At 41.2% G+C, this 20,141-nt stretch overlaps 1 protein-coding gene across 2 annotated transcripts in view; it reads left to right on the top strand.

Annotated features, from left to right (window-relative positions):
* Positions 1 to 20,141, top strand: part of NUP210 (nucleoporin 210) — a 113,484-nt gene that overhangs the window by 68,173 nt on the left and 25,170 nt on the right. For both annotated transcript variants that reach the window (XR_010589093.1, XM_008165503.4), the window contains exons 21-29: positions 5,581 to 5,709; positions 6,471 to 6,598; positions 7,444 to 7,579; positions 8,902 to 8,964; positions 9,621 to 9,800; positions 12,360 to 12,440; positions 14,415 to 14,546; positions 14,765 to 14,923; positions 18,675 to 18,766. Coding sequence is in view for 1 of the 2 variants with exons in the window: in XM_008165503.4 (XP_008163725.2) it covers positions 5,581 to 5,709; positions 6,471 to 6,598; positions 7,444 to 7,579; positions 8,902 to 8,964; positions 9,621 to 9,800; positions 12,360 to 12,440; positions 14,415 to 14,546; positions 14,765 to 14,923; positions 18,675 to 18,766 (1,100 nt within the window). In the remaining variant the exon portion in view is untranslated. The remainder of the gene's footprint in view (positions 1 to 5,580; positions 5,710 to 6,470; positions 6,599 to 7,443; positions 7,580 to 8,901; positions 8,965 to 9,620; positions 9,801 to 12,359; positions 12,441 to 14,414; positions 14,547 to 14,764; positions 14,924 to 18,674; positions 18,767 to 20,141) is intronic.

Genomic DNA, 20,141 nt, shown 5'->3' on the forward strand with positions numbered 1-20,141 from the left:
GGTGGAGGCTGACACTTTGTGACCCCCCATGTAATAACCTCACGACCCCCTGAGGGGTCCCAACCCCTAGTTTGAGAACCCCTGCGTAGGGTAAGAAACTTCCTTCTGCAGGGACTGTTGAAAGTCAGTGGACCTTGGAAACATTACATAAGGTTAAAGAGACTCATGAGGGAAGTCAGCACACGCCTCAGTATGAGTGAGACTAGAGGCTACAAATCAATATTAGGGTTGTGCAAATTTAAATTACCACCATTGGTGGAGTAAATAGGCAAATTATGATACATCGTATGGGTTTGTTGTTTTGAGGAAGGGGTGGGGAGCTGGTATATAGATTACAATTTCAAGCCTGAATGAGGCTTGTAAACTGCCAATAATAGAAATTTGCTCTCAAATACTTTTAAGCCCAAATGAGTAATTTTGCAGAACTGTACTCATAAATACACAGAGACCTTGCAAAACTAAAGTTGTTGCATCCTGGTTAAGAACGCAGGCCACATAATATAAACTCCACTTGTGCTCATTTGCATGCTAATACTCCGAATGCCCTTGCAGCTCAGATAAACTGTCCATTCTCAAGAGGTTTGAATGAAAACAACTGAAACTAGCTGGGTTGTTACCATAACCAAAACGTTGTTACATCTAACATCCCTACTTGCATAAGCAGCACTCCTCTAGGAATGGTCAAACAGACAATCAGTTAATCTTAGTGACAGGATAAAGGTTGATATCTTTATACTAGACTTCAGGAAGCAGTAACAGCAAAGAATTCTAAGGTGATAAAAATATCTATAGTAAACTCTCCTATCATTAAAGTGTTATGAAAACACAAAATTGTTCAGAAATAACATATATAAAAGATAAGTTGATTACAGCAGTGACATTATAATATTTGTTTTAGGTTAGCAAAGATGTTTGAAAAATCTTCAGATTCTTCTAATAATGCTAAGGGAGAAAGCTGTATTATTTTCTAACTTCAAAAGGATAACAGTATTGTAACTAAAGATGGAAAAGGTCTGTTTAAGTATCAGGCCCACTTTTTACAGGGATTTGATATACCGGTAGTCACCCAGAAGAAGATGCATTAAGTATTACTCTGCAGCTATGCTTGACTTCATCCATCGATGACACATTTGAATTAGGAGTTATCTGCGATGAACAATAATATATATGAATCATATTCTTTATTGGGGGGAGGGGAGGAATGTTAATGCCATGACTTAACACACAGAATTCTTTGTAAATGGCAACAAATTCGACAAAACTAATAGAATTAATTGAATATTAGAGATGTCAGAGATGACTGTTCTTCATTGTTGGTGGTATGTATTGATAAAACATCTCTATAGCTGTAGAAAGAGGGAGTTTGCAATACTTTCACAGGGAGACTGTCAGCTAGAGGGGAAAAATGTTTTGTTATTCTAAGAAGCTGAATTTATTTTTGAAGTTTATGCAGTTGCTCTCGGTTCTTAAAATCTCTTCAGTCAGATCTCCCATGTGGCTATAGGAATACTATGCCTGATGTGTTCATATGAATTTCATTTCATCTTGGAATGGTAGACTTTAGGGGTGAGCAGTGAGGAGGCCTTGTGAAATAAATGAAACAAGATCTGTTCTTTGAGTAGTGTCCCTGTGGGTGCTCCACTTCAGGTGCACAAATGCCTCTCGAGCCCTTGATTGGAGATTTTCCATTAGCAATGTCGGTTCGGCCTGCAGAGGTGCTCTATACAGCCTTATGCCATATTCTGAGGGTGTATATGGGGTTGTGCAGGCTAACCGCTCTCAGTTCTTTCTCTTCCACCTTGGCCTGAGACAGAGCTCTAGTATGTCCACCTCGTGCATATCTCAGCCTATTTTATAGCTGTTGTTTAGTTAGTTTAGTATTTCTAGTTAGTGTTAATTGTTAGGATAGAATTAGGTTGTTGTGAGAGGTTTCCATTTTTCCTCTCCTCATTTTATTTCTTCCCCATTTCCTCTGGGGAGCTTATTTGGCCTGGCTGGGCATGCCTGGCTCACGAGGTTTCAAACGCTGCAGCTCTTTTTGGGAGGCTATCCCGATCAGCGACGGCTACTCTTAAGTATACCTGTTGCTTGGGAGAGTCAGATCTCCCAAAAGTGTACCTTTTTCCTGGCTCTAAAATCTAGAGTTCAGAAGATTCAGGAGACCAAACAGCTGATGAAGGAGCACTCCCTTCAACCTGCTTCCGAGTCAGGTTATGAGACCACCTCCCTGCCCCATATGTTGGCCTCCAGGCAGAGCCAGTATCCCTTCAACTTTGGCTAAGATCTTGCCTAAAAAGGTGAAGATCTCAGAGGTCTCAGGGAAGGCTTCAAAGAAGAGCGGCTCTGTCTCCCACCACAAGGAGCCAGCTCCCAAGAAGTCCTGATCTCTGTTGGGTCTATGGCATCGGAGGCCTTCACCTCTCAACTTGGTACCATGAAGGTGAAAGACACTTCTCCAGTACCAGCAGAACAGGGAGATCCTTGAGCACTTTGGAGAAACATGGTGCTGGCAGGGCCTTGATACCATCTGCCTCCAGATCAGGACCGTCCATTTCAGACTTACCAATGGTGCCTTCCCATTCAGCTCCATCTGTACTGACAAAAGTCAACTGCTGAGTTGGTACCGAGCCACTTGCTACTGCAGGAATTCCATTACTCTGGGGACTTGTCAGTGTTAGATGAGCTGGAATCCCCCCTGCTTATGGGTACCAATGACTCTCTTTACCATGACCCTGGTCTCCAAATTACCAGTGCTTCCCAGTACTGCAGGATTCTCCTTTCTTTTCTCCTGGGGCACCCCATTGGAGGATGTTGAAGAGGATGAAGGAGACATTCAGTCTCGTCCTTATCAGCATGGGGTTCTCCTCCACATTATTATAGGAACTCATACTTTGGCAAAGACCCTCGCCCATATTTGTCATGATGGGATCACTGCTGGGTACTAGCCCCTCTCCTGTGTGGGCCTCCCAGTGGCCATACTGGGATCTTGGGCAGCATATCTATAACAATTTGCCAAACCTCCAGCTCCACTGGTCCAGGAAACTGGAGTCACACAGTCTCCTTAACCAAACACCCAACCTAAGGAGACCTTTGAGGAACAGGAGGCTAGGGCAAACAGAGGCTACACCTCAAACCCCTATTTCATCTTCATCTCTGGACAAGGCAGTCATACCTCCACCACCATCAAGGGCTGACAATTTTAATAAATTCCAGGACCCTGTGAAGAGAATGGCAGCCTCCCTTCAGGTTAAAGACTCACATCACGAGCTCCTGACTCCATTTTGCAGTCAGCGACACCCAGCTGGGTTGCGCTGCCCTTTAATGAAGTGCTCCTGGATCCGTCAAAGACTGCGTGGCAAACTCCTGCTATCATACCACCAACTTGTAAATGGGCAGATAAAGACTATTACGTTCCCCCCCGGGACTCAGAATTTTTGTTCTCCCACCCCCCCATCTAATTCCCTGGTGGTGGATGCTGTAAACGAGCATTGTAGACAGCACTATGCCAGGTCTACTCCTTTTATGACAAGGACCAGAAAAGGGTAAACCTTTTTGGATGGAAGGTCTGATCATCCACAACCCTCCAATTTCGGATCACAATCCGTCAATCATGGCCAACAAGGACTGTACAAATGAAAACAAGTTTGCATCCATTATTGAACATCTTCCACAGGAGCATAGAGAACTTACAGGCCATCATTAAGGATGGTCATCTTTTAGCCAGAACCTCTCTCCAAGCATGCTTGGATGCCGCAGATGCTGCCACTAGATCAGGGGTGGGCAAACTACGGTCCCTCTGGGCTTTGGATCCAGCCCATGGGATTGCCCCCCATGGCACCACGGGATTGGTGGAAAAATCAATGCAATGTCTGTGCAGGCATCCCTTTCATCCGCTCCAACAGTATCTGTGACAATGGAAGCATCACTGTTAGGGTGTGGAGTGCACCTCAACATGCTCACAGCTCAGTGCAGATGGTCACCTTGGGAAACCACTCTCCATATCAACTTGTTGGAACTCAGGGCAGTCAAGAATGGCTATCTTCAGTTCCTTCACCTCGTTAAGGGCAAATCGGTCAGAATGATGATGGTCAGTGTGGCTTGCATGTTTTATATCAACAAACAGGAAGGAGCAAGATCCCCTTCCCTCTGTGCCAAATTTAAAAAGTTATGGAACTTGTGTGTAGCCCATCAGATTCAGATCTTAGCCATTTACCTTCCTGGATTCCAGAATGTCACAGCCGATATGCTCAGCAGGCACTTCTCTCAAGACTACAAATGGGAGTTGGATGCTCAGATCCTGCATGGGATATCCCAGAGATTGAGACTTCTATCGGTGCACCTATTCCTCACTTCCAGCAACAGGTTGAACTAAGTCTATATTTTTAAAGGGTAAAATGTTTGATGTATTTAAAAAACCTAATATTTAAAAACCCCACTACCTGCTATCCTTCCCCTCTGCTCTGAAATGTTCTTGTTGGATGTTCAGATAGGGCAGTTTACCCACGCAGCCCGGTATACCCTGGGGGGTGCAACATGAGATTGTATAGAGCAAATGCGCAGGCCAAATGAACACTGCTAACAGAAAATCTCTGCTTAGGGCTTCCAGAGGTGCATGCGCAGCTGAGTGGAGCACCCATAGGGGGTGCTTGAACCACAGTTACTGCATGAAATGAGTAACCTTTTGTTTTAACTACCTGTATGATTAAAAATACTGTTTTGTTTTTTTTAATACATCAGACATTTTACCTGTTAAAAATATAGACTTAGTTCAATCTGCCTGCTCTACTTCAGTGAAAAATCCATATTATTCTTGTGAATTTTCTTTCGTTTCTGGTTGCAGAACTAGCAGAATGCACTCCAGTCTTCTTAGGAAGGTGACATTCACCAGTCTGAAATGTCAGAGTGGCTGTACTGAATATCAGTAGGGCAGGACCATGTGGAGTAGTCTAATGATGCCAAATAAAGTACCTTTGTAAATTAAATTCAACTTCAAAAGCTACCTGGTAATTATTGTCTGTATTTAAACATGGAATTCTTTTGCATAATGTGAAGCAAACTTAGTCAAGTGCAGTCACAATGGGCAAAATGATGGCTTTTCCAATCTCAGTTACAACGTAGCTCCCGTGATGATGTAAGGTAACATTCTGAATACTGTAGGTGCCGTGCTACTGGTTCGAAAGTTAGTCTTCCTTCCCTCTCCACCCCAAGAAAAGTGTTTATTGCTCCAGATGATTTGTGGTTTGTTTGGGGTTTTTTTGTCCTCCTCATAGCATGAGAATACAGGACCCCAGGCTATCCCCACATTAGGGTTCATTACAGAAATTGTTGCCGGAAGCCATTTACACTACCTCAGTGATATGAAAATTGCTTACATAAATTTTGCAGCTTTACTTTTGCTTCAGTGGGTAAAATATCTGCATGCCTGATCCTTTGAGATAAAGAAACTTGTTTATGTCCAAGAATTCAGGGTCCAACTTGATCAGTACTATAAGGAAAATAAGTTTTGTCCTCAAGAAAACACAAATTAAAATAAATAAAAAATGTGCATCAACTAATAGTTTTTTTATTTTGGCATTTTAGGTGTATCCTTTATTTCCAGGAACCTTAACACTAATGATTCATGACTTGTGTCTGACTTTCCCTGCTCCAGCTAAAGCTGAAATCTATGTATCTGATATACAAGAACTGTATGTCCGAGTTGTTGACAAGGTTTGTATTTTTTCAACAGCCAGTATTGTTGACTGTCTCAGAATGTCATCGGCTTTTGTGCTGATAATGTAAGACTGAAGTACATGAGAGGTAGCATGGCGTGGTAGTTACGGCACTGGGCTGTGACTGGAGTTCTGTTCCCCTCTCTGCCACTGTGTGACCTTGAACAGGTCACTTCACTCCTCTGTACCATTGTTTCCCCTCCCAAGCTTGCCTATCTAGATTGTAAGCATGTCAGGGCAGAATTCTTACTATGTATCTGCCTAGCCCGTAGCTCAATTGATCCATGATCAATTGGTGCGTCTAGGCATTACCATAATACAAACGATTATGAATAAAAATACATGAATTCTTCTGAAAAAATATTAATTCACATTGTCTTGTTTTTCTGAGAGTTTGGGAGAGTGATTCTTGTTCTAATATATTTTTTCAAGGTCATTTTCCATATGTCAGATAAAAAACATTTTACTTGCAAGTTTCTGTACATCTTATACAAAATTAAGTGTTGATATTTCTGGATGTTTGAATTATGCCCATGCCAGTTGAAACACCTGAATTCATTCATTTCGCTTGACACTAATGATGCCTGGCAGTGAGGGCTGCTTAACACTAGAACCTCAGGGTTCAGTCTTAAATTTTTATTAGAGTATTAAAAGTTTATTACACATTACAATAAAAAGACATTTATGCCAATAAATAATAATGATGATTGAAAATACCTTTTCCGGGAAAAAGTCAATGATTGTGAATATATATTGCAGGTGGAGATTGGGAAAACCATTAAAGCTTATGTTAGAGTATTGGATGACTCGAGGAAACCTTTTCTGGCTAAATATTTCACCGTCATGGATTTAAAACTGAGGGCAGCATCACAGATTGTGTCGCTGGTGTAAGTTGATTCATGGTATTTTTTTCATTAATTTCTAAGCAATTCCCTAATAGGGAGAAGAAGCAAAAGTAATATTGTAGAAGTATTTTCTTACTCTTTGAATGAATTTGAAGGGTGATGTTTTTAAAAAGGCCTCCATGCAGCCTCCATGTTATTACTCCCAATCAATTGCAGGCAGAAAAGTAAACATAGGTTTTTTTTAAATTTGTCTCGAAAGAAGTCTCTGTGGGGCCTGGCTATGCTTAAGGTCCAAGTTCAGCTGAGTGTGTGAGCATTTAATTCCCATTCACTTTTCAGATTCAGGGCCTTAGTCATGCACTGTAGCACTTCATTCCATTCTGAGCATCACAAGAGCAGAGAATGTGGAAATGATATGAAGTGAATAAATGCCTGTCTGGAGATCAGTATGAGAGTATCCAACTCATTGTATTGTGTTTGTTACTGAGTCTCTAGAAATGACAGAACTGTATCATCATATCATCTAGAAGCCCTTTATATTTTCTAACTTGGAAATAGATGAAGGTTTAAGAACTAGTATCAGTGGAAACAGAAGCCTTCTGTACTCTGACTAATTAGGGTTCAGGCATCAGTGATGTATCCTTACGTGTGCTGTGCTATCACTGCTTCATCCTGGATGTAAAGGTACGCCAGCTTCAGGCAGTTAAGAAGTCAATATTCCTGCTGCTCTATACTGAACTGAGATCCCTACATATTATTCTGCTTAGGACTTTGTCACCTAAAACTCCTTGAGATGATAAATGAACCCCTTGTGCACTAAGTCACCCTTTTATTAATGTAATTCATTCAATGACCTCCCTAATTTAATGTATTTTCTTTTGCTCCAGTCCTCTCGATGAAGCTCTTGATGACCATACTGCTGCTTTTCTAGTTCACGGCACGGTCATAGGTCAAACCAGCCTTACAGCAACAGTCGCTGATAAAAATGGACAAGAAATCAATTCTGCTCCCCAACAGATTGAAGTAAATAACTTCATTTCTAATTGTATGTTATCTGAAATGCTTGTTATGGTGGGGCCGGAGTGGTATGAAAACAGTAATTTGGCACTGTCAAAGCTGATTCCCCACTCTGGCACTTCGAGTGCAGAAGGTGGGGGCCCGCAAGGATTCTAAAAATTAATACTGGCCACTCCAGGCTTGTATTAAACTCCCAAGGTTACAGCTTTTTTCTGACTTTGGATAGGTAGATGCTGCCACCACCCAAGTGCAAAAAATCCCTTTGGAAACCCAGGAAGGCACACTTGGGAATTCCTTCAACCCTCAAGCCCCCCCCCCCTCTCTCTCTCTCTCACACACACACACACACACACACACACACACACACACGAGCTGAGAAAGAAAACAAAGGAAATCAGCTGTTGACACCAGCTAATTAAACAACATATGCACAAACCTCTTAGGGGACAAAAATTCAATCCTGGTCTTTAAAAAAGGTACATTTTATTAAAAACAAAAAGAAAGAAAATACATTTGGTACTTAGGCTTTTTGCTAGATTTAAAAAAAAAATTTACAAGGATTAAGCATCAAGATAGCTCTCTTGAGGTCCAGCTTAACGGTTACAAGCAAAACAAAAGCACCTGGTGTTAGCACAGAGGAGTCCACAAGCCATAAAGAAATAAAAGAGATAAACCTAATCGCTTCTTTCTAGACATTTCCTGATCTACTTACATATCTGGGATTTCAAATGAGTAGTTTCTAGGTATGATCTGGTGATTTTTCATACCTGGCCCAAAGCTTTTTACAGCATAGTTCCAGCCCTGTCTCTGCTCTCTGGGAGAATAACACAGACATAAAGGGAAAGTTTTTTCCCAATTTTAAAAAGTTCTAGCCTTCCCATTGGCTCTTTTGGTCAGCCGCCCACTCCCTTCCTTTTACCTATGTAGGGAGACTTTTTAACCCTTTACAGGTAAAGCAAGTAGAGAACAACTACCAAGAGGGATTTAAAGCGAACTGACTGGCTGGCTGGGTGTTCATAAAAAGGGAGCTCCCCCGCCCCCTTCCATTTATATCAGGCACAGTCTCCATTTTTTCCCCTGTAAAATACCTGAAAAAAATACTTTTATTTCCAAAATGTGTCCAAACACTAATCTCCTACAGCATTCGAGAAGTGTAGTAGTACTTCTCTGCAAACATAGCTAAGGGCCTGGTTTAACAGCACTTTCTAGAGGCTTAGTTTGCTCAGGCTAAGCAAGTTGCCACACAAACCTGTATATGCTGTTCGGAGGCATAATTCATCAGAATCGGATAGGGATGAGAACACAAATGTTTGTGCTTTCATTTCTAGGTCTTTCCTCCATTTAGGCTATTGCCGAGAAAAGTTACCCTGATCATAGGAGCAGTGATTCAGGTGAGGTATTTTTACATTTGTTCTACTGTAATTCCTGTTTGAGAAGTCGTTGTAATACATGCTTAGAGAAGTGCTAACTGCTTTGCTTCCATGATACTATCTTAATTTTTTGATGATGATGATGATGATTATTATTTTGTGGATGTTGATATTTAGCTTGGTATCATAGCTACATTCAGACCAGAACTCCTCTCCAGCACAGAGGCCAGTTGAATATCTTCACACTTGACCACCTTTCTGTTTTAGCATGTAGCCAGAACAATATTTTGATATTTATCTCACTCGAATGAAAAGCCAGCCCTCCCAGGATGAGTTGTGGTGTTCAGTAAACCTGTCACCAATATAAAACTGACAGCTGTGGGCTAAGTACGCAAAGCAAGGCACAGAGCAGTCACACCACCTGCGAGGAATACAGGGAGGCAGAATTGATCCTTAAATTCCCTGGCCCATTCTGGTGTGTGAGGTAGATGGGGGTCTAGGTGCTGTTGGGGAGTAAAGATGCCCACCCATTTGTCCTCGTGCAGTCTGTGCAAAGAAAGGAAGCTGTGAGTAGCCACCCCCCCTATTGTGCACCCTGGCCTTGTGCAAGTATTAACTAAAGCAGAGCTGTGATGGATGCAATCTGTTGATGAGCATTGGTCTCTGTGTACCTACAGATTACTTCAGAAGGAGGCCCTCAACCTCAGTCCAACATAATTTTCTCCATCAGTGATGAGAGGATCGCATCAGTGAACAGCACTGGCCTTGTAAGAGGAGAGGCAATTGGAAATGGGACAGTAACTGGAGTGGTTCAAGCTGTGGATGCAGAGACCGGGCAAATTGTGGTGGTGTCTCAGGTATCATCTCTTGTGTCACAGAACCAGTTAATGTTGATCTTGGTTTAGTACGTGGACTGTGTCCAAAATCAAAAGTAAAATCTTGTCACAATAACTTCACTAGTTCCATTGGGATAAAGATTTCTCACTCCCCAGATTGTGATTTAGTGCATTCGCTTTGGAACGTGAGAAATTTCTTCAATAGATCCTTAAATTGTGCATCTCACCACCTGAAAGTTCAGTTCTGCACAAAACCCAGGACAATCTCATTACATTTGACATCTATAGGCTTGACTGGTAAAACTGCCGAAAGAATCTGTCCAGGCCAGCCCTGCCACAGTAACAAAGGTTGAGACTGCTGATACCTAAAAGTTACCTCGTGGTTGCCTGGAAGGGTGTTTTTGGTTTTTTTTCTTTTCCCCCTTGAGGTCCATGGCTTCCTTAGATAACAAAATACTGAAGTATCTCAGTCAGCTGCTAAGTTTGTGGGGAGTGAAGCAAGGCCAGAGTTAGTCCTCTGCTGTAGTCTGTGCCATGCTGCCAGGTACAGGCCATGAAACCCAGGAACTGCTCCTGTTGGTGCCAGTAGTGAGGGCAGTTGCTAAGCCTGGAGGCGGGTGCAGGCAGACAGGTAGAGGCCTGCTTCTAAAGCAAAAAAAGTGCAATGTTCTCTAGGTGTTGCACATGAGGCTCATAGCTCTTTGTCTTTGTGTTTGCCTGAGGTAGGGTTTGGGCAACTACTGCACAGTGGAGCCCTTTGGCCTTCATGGGGGGGCACAGGGAGATTCCCAGGTGAGACAAGCAATGGAGACAGATCAGAATTTTGTTAAAGTATTTGCTGTGTCTGTAACTCAGGGACAGCAATGTCTGCCTGTGGCTTCTGCAAGGCAGCAGATTGAACTAGGAAGCCAAATCTCCTATCTTGTGACCATCAGGTCTGGTCCTGTCCCCACAACTGCACTTCAGAGATAAAACTCTGGAAATGACAGGAGATGCAGAGAAGAGAAATCACCAAGTTTCACATCTATCTCCCTCTCATTCTTATTCTTTCCTATTTTCTCTCTTGTTCTCCATTCCACCCTTCTCCCCTTAGTTTTCTTCCTCCTATTTTTCCGTTTTGTGATTGTCTGGCCCCCTTTCTGTCTTGCACTGTTACTCTTCTCATCTGGAATCACTCACTTCTCTTCCTCCTGGAGACCCCATCGTCTCCTTCTTAGTCCTGCTAGTCATCAACTCTGTAGTCTTGAGCAAAGACTATTTATTTTTTAAGTAGTGCTGTTATGGTGCTATGCACGTCACAGATATGTTGGAAGACATGGGCTTTTCCCATGGTAGTTTACAATCTATCTTGCTGTCAAATTGACAATCATACTGAATTATTCCAATGTGTATATTGGTCTTCTGCAATAGACACATCCTCTACAGATTAGACTTCAGTACAGTAGATAAGTAAACACATTCCATATTTTATCTAAGCTGGTATTAAACAGCAATCTCCAGACCACATCCATTTAAAACACCACTCCATTCTCATCAGGGTGCCTTTTAAATTAAGCAACAACTAATATGTATGTGTGACTTTGTTTTTCCCCTTCTGCCATAGTGGTTTTTTCAGTCTGAGAACGTAAATCCTCTCATGTTGTTAGGGCTTTACTCAGCTGGATTTTGATGTGCCCTTTTATGGACAAGCATTCTGTACTGAGTTGACTTTGATTTGACATTGGATTTATAGTGTATTGATTTATATCAAGTCTGTGGTTTCATCTGTTGTGTCAGAGGATTTCAGTTAAACTGCAAGGATTTTTTTTCCCTTCAATTTTTTTCTGCAGATTTGTTTGTTGATTTTTTTAGGGGGAGAATAAAAGAAAACAAACAAGTCATTGCAGATCATTACAGTGTGTGGCAGGAGGGAGGGGGGAGCAGTTGGTTTGTTTTCACACTTCCATTTTAATCAGGATCACACAAACAGAAAAATCTACAAAATCAATCATTTTGATTTCTTATTGCAAAGAGACATTTCTGTCACTCTATCTTTTTAAAAAACCACTGTATTCTTTTAAACTTTAACACTTGGTGCGAGAGGTTTTGACGAGACACATGCCAGTGAAACCCACTTGTTATGGGGAGAAGCATAATCATTGTTTCACTTTGTCACCAACTGCATCATAAAACCAGGTGTTTTAAAGCTTATCTCTGCTTGAAGTCAGTGGTTCCATTCTTTCAGGTAACAAGATCAGTTCCCCGGACAAAGATCCTGGCTGTGCCTGTCAGTGCCCATTGCCTCTCATTTGTTTGTACCGTAGGCTGCTCCAACCCCTGCCTTGCAATTTTGAGGTAACTGGGGTGGATCCAGTGCAGCGGTTCATTACAAAGGCCCTGATCCTGCACTGAGCTTTGTGCCGACAGGAGGCTCTGCTGTGTGAACCTCAGCGTAGCCTACGTTAATCAAGGGCAAGTCTGAAGTCCCTGCTTTGATATGTGTCGTTTGGGAACTTGTCATCTAGCTGATACTAAAAATCTAGTTCACCGAAGTCATTAAATGAAATGGTTTGCCTCTTACAGAGCTTTTTTTCCTTTTAGGATAAAGTGGAAGTCGAAGTCGTACGGCTTGTGGCTGTTAGAATCCGTGCACCCATCACACGAATGAAAACCGGTACACAGGTTAGCTGAATTACCCTTAGAGTTCTTTCTCTCCCACTCTTTTTGTTTGTTTATTTTGATATTTAATTTTCAAAGGAAATGTGCTAATGAGCATTACAAAGAAAAAGTTAATAGTTTAGTTGGAAAGCATTTTCACATCAAGCAACCAAAGTTCTAAGCTTGATCTTGTGGAATAAAACATTAACTCGTGATTTTTTTAATTAATTAAATGGTGATGCAAACCCTCATTCACTTCTTGGTGTTATTCTGGGCATCTTACTATTTAACCTAATCAGACACTATTTGTGCCACAATAAAGCATATGCTCTTACACCAATAGTGGGCAAACTACGGCTCGGGGGCCACATCTGGCCCTCCAGATGTTTTAATCCGGCCCTCGAGCTCCCGCCAGGAAGCAGGGTCCAGGGCTTGCCGCACTCTGACGCTCCAGCCAGGGAGTGGGGTCAAGGTCTTGCCCCACTCTGCATGGCTCCCGGAAGCTGCGGCATGTCCCGCCTCTGGTTCCTACGCATAGGGAGCACACTGGGGGCTCCATGTGCTGCCCCTGCCCCTGCCCCAAGCGCTACCCCCGCCTGCGGACAGGGCAGCGCGCAGAGCCGCCTGGCTGCAGCTCCATGTAGGAGCTGGAGGAGGGACATGCCACTGTTTCTGGGAGCTGCTTGAGGTAAGTGCTGCCCAGAGCCTGCCTCCCTGACCCCCTCCCGTGCCTCAGCGCCAACCCCCTGCCCCAGCCCTGATCCCCTCCCGCCCTCCAAACCCCTCGATCCCAGCCTGGAGCACCCTCCTGCACCCCCAACTCCTCAGCCCCACCCCAGAGCCTGCACACTCAGCTGGACCTCCTGCACCCCAGCCGCCAATTTCATGAGCATTCATGGCCCAACATACAATTTCCATACCCAGATTTGGCCCGCGGGCCAAAAAGGTTGCCCACCCCGTCTTACACTCATGCTTCTTCATCTTTAATGATAGCTGTTTCTCCTTTCAGACTGTGTTTCTCCAACCACAAGGAGACTCTGACCTCTTTCAAGAGAGGATCACGCAAATAGGGTGCAAACAAGAAGAAAAGGAATTCTATTTTTGTTCTTGCTTTGGACTTGCTAGAGCCAGAACTCAATGTAGAACCAAAAATTAGCAATCTGCCATGTTGGCATGACCACCAGGGAATCTTTTCATTTGGAGATGGGTTGTCTGGTCTATCCTCCTTTCAGGAAAATATGTAGTATGTCCAGTCTGACTCTAATATTTCAAAATATGGGACCTCAACCAATTGCTTTGAGAGACTATTTCAGTCTTAGTTATGTCACTGTTAGGAAGCTGTTTCAGATATTTGGTCTAAATCATTTCTTAATTTCATCCCATTAAGCCTAGTTACATACTTGTACCAGGCTAAATAATTATTCTTCTTGCTTGGTAGTTCCACCTTTTGGATATTTATTATATGTATATCATGTTTTCACAAACTGGGCAGGGGGGAAGGAGCGGGTTGGCACAAACAGCCAACCAGCACAGAGGAGAGAATGCCTAGTCAAAACAGTAGAGAATGTAAGAATGTGTACGAGGTTTCGGTTGTTTAGGGGGCCACATAGGATGAGTGACTCCTCCATATGACCAGCTGCTGAGGCTTCTGATGAAATGAATCAGCACTTAGTTGTGGTAGGGCCTCTTACAAAACGGAGTGGTTTAAAGTTTTTTGATGCAAAAGGATATGTCACTGTGAGAGTTCTATACATGATATCACTTTAAAGGTGCATATGGTAACCCAATATTTTAAAAATTTTAATAATTTAATATTAAATATTAAATATTTTAATATAAAATAAAATATTTTAAAAATTTTATTTCTTGAATAATAAACCTCTTCAGTTGGCTTGGGCATTTTGTGTTGAGTTACTGTGTTCCTTCCTTACTTGTATAACTAATTTCTGTCCTAAAGTTGTACCTTTTTCAAGCAAAGCTCCATTTGTCTGCTTTCAGATGCCAGTTTATGTGATGGGCATCACCAGTAATCAGACCCCTTTCTCGTTTGGCAATGCATTGCCAGGGTTAACGTTTCACTGGTCTGTCACCAAGAGAGATATCCTGGACGTCAAGACAAGACACAATGAGGTAAAATCTACTGTGGGCCCAGAAATGGATATGGGGGTGTGGGTGTGTGTGTCAGTGTCATTTTTTTGTGATGCTTAAATTTCCCCAGGATGGGAATTGAGGAGATCCGCTGCTTCCATTTGCTCAAAAGGAGGGTACCCACATCAGGCACAAAGATGGAATTTCTTTCTTGTCAACTCCAAGTATTGAACACAGTTAATGAGTATTTCCTATTTCAGGCTTCTCTTCAGCTTCCAGCAAAATATAATTTTGCTATGGATGTTTATGGCAGAGCAAAGGGAAGAACAGGACTGAAGGTCACTGTGAAAGCCCTTGATCCTACTGCTGAACAGTTTCACAGCCTGGCAGGAGAGCTGTCAGATGAAATCCAAATTCAGGTAAAATGTTCTGGTCAGCTTGTCTCATTTTAAACAAGAAAATACAGTATTAATCAATATTGCAGGTCTAAATTAAATACTTTAGAGCAAGGAATGCCGATGTAAAGATGCAATTCCTGTCTAAGCCCCCACTCTAGATATTGGTGCATACGTGGCATCTCCCACTACTAAGAGAGAAGTTACTCATCTATTAATTTGGGGTTAAGTGTTGGGCATTCCTTCCCTGATGGTGTCTGAATGTAATTTTGTTGAATTTTATTTTTAGATGGGGCAGTACTGGAAGTTGGCTGTGCTATTAAGGAAAAGTAGCCTTTAACATGCTATGGAAGTGGCTCTTTCAAACTACATTATCAGTGGCCCCATTAAGATACAGTATAGATTAATTTTGTGTAGTGGTGATGCACAATCACTGCAAGCCATATAATGGTTTCTTCGGGTCTTCAGTGCCATTTTACCAGTGTGGGCTGATCTCAGTAACATGGATTTAGCAGGGTTTTCTTGATAGTAACCTAGATCCATATCATGCCTACTAGATCCACTCAGAGAAAGAATTTCACCTCCACCACCTTGGGGTCCACAAAGGTGGCGTTTGGGGGACAAAATCCAGCTCTCAGTGGGCCAATGTGGGGAGAGCATCTCCACCCCCTGGATTTTCCCACAGGGAGGAATGATCTGAGCAATACGTATTAAAAACAACATGATGGAAATTTCAGTGTTATCTTTTGAAACAGTGAGTAAGGTCACTGTTGCTGTGAGTCGAGAATAAATGTGGGGAGAATCCAGTGAAGAAATGTTAGAAAAGTATACCATTTAGTCAAATGTCTAGGTTCGCTGTGAAGAGAAATGAGCATTATTCCAGAAATGAGACACCCAGCATTTACCCCCCCCTCCTCACAAGCTGTTATGTTGAAAAGCCAGCTGTGCCTGGCTTTTGACGAGAGAGACTGAATCTTCCCACGTTCTAAAATGTAAAGACCACTGTTTCCTATTATTAAAAATCATATTTTAAGTTTCTTTAAAATTGCAGCCTTTGCATTTTCACCGTTGCTCCTAAGTGACAATACTTCAAATGTGCACAGTATATTGTTACAGATAAGTTACGAACAGCAACAATTTGTGAATATTTTTTTTCTTTTCAGTTTATAGCAGGAAAACATTTCAACACTGTTTTTGCAAACATGCATGTGAGAAACATTACCTTTTAAGTAGGCCCATTAAAGCCACATGATTAAAATTATTCACATGCATAAGTGATTGCAGGATTCCGCCCTTATTACAGAAGTATGTTTTACATAATATTAAAGCACAAGGTGGTGCAAGATTTAACACAATCTTCTTTATCTACCAATTATTATGCTTCTCATTCTTAAATCTTGGCATATATTGTGGATGGTGGGCTAGCATTGTTTGCCTATGGGTTTAGTGGTTAATATGTCACCATAATCAAATTAAAAATCTCAGAGGTGGGTGTAGAAAGCTATTAATATTTTAATACTGAGCTTTTTTTTTTAAAAAAGGTCATTTGAGGTCTTGACTCTAGTGCAGTGTCAGACTTATTATTGAAGTGATGGTATTGATAATAGAGTTGGAAGCTTCATGAGTCAATTGTAGTTTCTTAGCTGGATTCTTGATATTCATTGTTAGCAGCACCCTGAAATTCAAATGGTGCATTTCAAAGTCTTTAAATTGCAAACCAGTTGAATGGAAAAATAAAAAATTGCTCCTCTCTTTAGAATGAATGACTATTCTGTACAGTGGTTTAAATTTTTATTCTTTAATGCCACAAACTGGGTATAGTGAACACTACAAAGTATCATTCAAAAACGAGCATGTTGGCAACTTCCCTCTTTAGTGATTCTTTTTTTCCCCTTGCCTGTGTAAGGGCTAAATGCTGCTAACCTTAATCAAGCAGGAAGACCCAACCCTGTGAAGTGCCTCCCACTTCCTCAGAAATGCTGAGCACTCTCAGCTTCCATCACTTTTAATGAGAGCTGGGGGCTCTCCGGAGGTGCTCAGGGTCATGTGGCTGCAAGTACTACTGATTAGGATACATATCCTACTCTGTTCTGTAAATACATTCACCTTTTTGTCTAATGATAAAGGTTTGAGGCTCACTGTCCCTTGCATAATACCAGCAGTTTTCACACATTGTGATCGTGGACCCCATAGGATTTGCTGGTGCTCTCCAGAGAGTTGGCTGGTGACTTGGTGCTGGCTCCTTCTCCTTGTTCCAGCTACTAAATCACATGAAAAAAATCATTAAAAAGGCAGCAGAGACTTCCCCCAGTACCAGCAGGGGTCTCAGGTCACCTCTACCCCTCCCCCCTTGCCCTCCCAAGCAGTCCTGTCCCTCTGCCCAAGTTTTAGTCACAGCGGGTATTTTTAGTAAGTCATGGACAGGTCACAGGCCTGTGAATTTTTGTTTATCCATGACTATCCATGACTTTTACTAAAAATACCCATGACTAAAACATAGCCTTATGTATAATATACATATGCATATGCGTATACAATAAACTTATGAATGAATTGCTCCACATCTACAGACTCTCTAGCATGACATTATATCCTTGTACTGAGAAACAATTGGGAAATACAACATATATGCTTACAGAAGTGCATTTTTTTACAGGAATAACAGGGACAAAATATACTATGTAGCATAAGTCAGAACCACCATATGTGATATTTAATCTTGCATTTCTTTGATTTTTCCACTACTTCATAGAATAGAAATATTTAAAAACTGCTTTAAATTTTAATTTTTCAAAAGATTTTTAACACCTTATTGCAAAGTCCTTCTAATGAATTCAATCTAAAACACAAAGCTGGGGAAAACACAGAGGCAGACAATGCTCTGTGCAGAGATCTAATCCATCCACAATAAATTGAGAAGCCATACTATTTCTCATCATCTACATCCACTTCAAAGGGAAACAGAGAGCTTATGTATTAAACAGATTAAAAAGGTGATTTTTATTTTCATTGCAATTTGTTCTGTTTGCCTTGATAACATTTTTTTCTTCAACTGTACATCTTTTCAGTATACCATACATAGAATCATAGAAGTCCTAGAAATGAAGGACTGGAAGGTACCTTGAGAGATCATTTAGTCCAGCCTCCCATGTTAGGCAGGACCAAGTAAAGCTAGACCATCCCTGACAGTTGTCTGTTAAAACTGTTCTTAAAAATCTCCAGTGATGGGAATTCCACAACCTTCCTTGGAAGTCTGTTCCAGAAATCAAATATCCTTATAATTAGACAGTTTTTCCTAATATCTAACCTAAATCGCTGTTACTGCAGAATAAGCCAGTTACTTCTTGTCCTACATTTGGTGACATGGAGAACAATTGATCACAGTCCTCTTTGTAACAGACCATAACACACATGAGGACTATTATCAGGTCCCCCGGTCTTCTTTCATTAAGACCAAACATGCTAGGTTGTTGTTTTTTTTAAACATTTCCTTAGAAGTCACATTTTCTAAACCTTTTATCACTTCTGTTGCTGTCATCTGGACTGCCTCACATTTATTCACATCATTCCTAAACTAGTGCACAACTTGTTAATCCTGTATATTAAAATATAGTTAAGGCATTATCACTACGAAGCTCAAAACAGTTGTTCTTATGTCCCTATTTTGTGTTCCTTTTCTTAATTTTGTTTTGGAAGAGGAAGAATAAATAGAAGTAAATGATGCTCAGTAGCTAGCTGCTTGTAGAAATAAACATGGCTAGTTTTTATTTTCCAGGTATTTGATAAACTTCTTCTAGTTACTCCACAAGTAGATGCGGAGCAGATCTTAATGTCACCTAACTCATTTATTAAACTTCAAACAAACAGGTAAGTGGTCATTTTTTACAGTGGGCCTATGTGTCAGCAATTTATTGTAGCTGTAAAGTATAATTCTTGATGTTTGAAATAATATTTTTTGTCTGTTTCATTTTTTTAAAAAAAAAGCCTCCCTGTACATTCTTATATTGAAGGATTTATCTGATGATTAGTAGCCCTTTATCTCTACATTTGTTTTCTATCAAATCTTGTACTTGTCTTTCCTTGGTTAGAAAGCTATATCTACACAGTCATATAGGTCTGAGAACTTTTAGGTCTTGGTTTTAAGAGGTGCTGGGAATCTGTAGCTGACTTTAACTTGAGTTGCGGGTACTCGGCACTTCTGAAAACCAGCTCCTTGATGTTCTTCTGACTGAGAGGCTGGGACTAGATTGTGAGATCAGAAAGTGTTTTACCTAAAGATCACAACTTAAATCCACTGATTGTTGGTAATGGTTTTTATTTACTAAACTTTCATGTCACCATGGTAAAATCTGCATTTTGGTTCTTAAAAATAATAAATATTGATTTTTGTATCTTGAGATTTTTTACATGTCACAGTTACTTAAAATGATTGTATTTTGAGAAGTAGCAGTGTAAAAAATGGCATGTCATTCCAGATGTATTATTTCTTAATGATTTCCAGTTCTAGTTTGTACAGTTTACAACTAAGAAAAGACTTTTTTGTTTTTGTCCCAGCCAGGCTTGATCTGCAAGTCTGGCTCATGTAATATCACTAGTAACTCTGGTCTTGGTTACACATCTGTAACTCTGTCTTCAATAGGATTACAGTGCTGTAACTGGGGTGGGGAAGACAGCAGGACAGGATTTTGCCCTTCATTTGGAACTTAGTTAATAGCTCTCATGATGGCTTGTGAGTCCAAAAAGAAACCTGCTTTCACTCCCAATTGCTAACACTGGCTAGACAGAGCTATGGGGATTGAAAAAAGCAGAAACATTTTTCCTAACAAAGTCAGGGAACAGATCTGCTGAATAAGGAGGTGCAATTTTTATATTGTAACTTTTCAAAGAATTGTCCTTTAAACTTTTATTTCAGGTTTGATATAGTTTCTTAGTGGCTGAAAATTTCAAGCCCAGTGCTAGAAAGGGGCAGCTACTTTCCACAGGGGATTTACCCAGGGGATCAGGACAAATGGTGTTTGCACCACTGCTTTCTCCAGGGGAGGAAAGCTTTAAAATTTGACCATGTCTCCATTGGCTGCATCATTCTTTGACTGCCTGAGCATGATGCACTGAATTCATTCATGTGTCTTAACAGTGAATACATTAATTAATCAAAATCCAGTACTGGTGCTGAAAACACCATGCAATAAAGGATCTCCTCCACCCCACCCCAAAAAACCCCCAGTAGAGCTAACATACATGA

Source organism: Chrysemys picta, chromosome 7 (assembly GCF_011386835.1).
Source record: "Chrysemys picta bellii isolate R12L10 chromosome 7, ASM1138683v2, whole genome shotgun sequence".
Lineage (NCBI taxonomy): Eukaryota > Metazoa > Chordata > Testudines > Emydidae > Chrysemys > Chrysemys picta.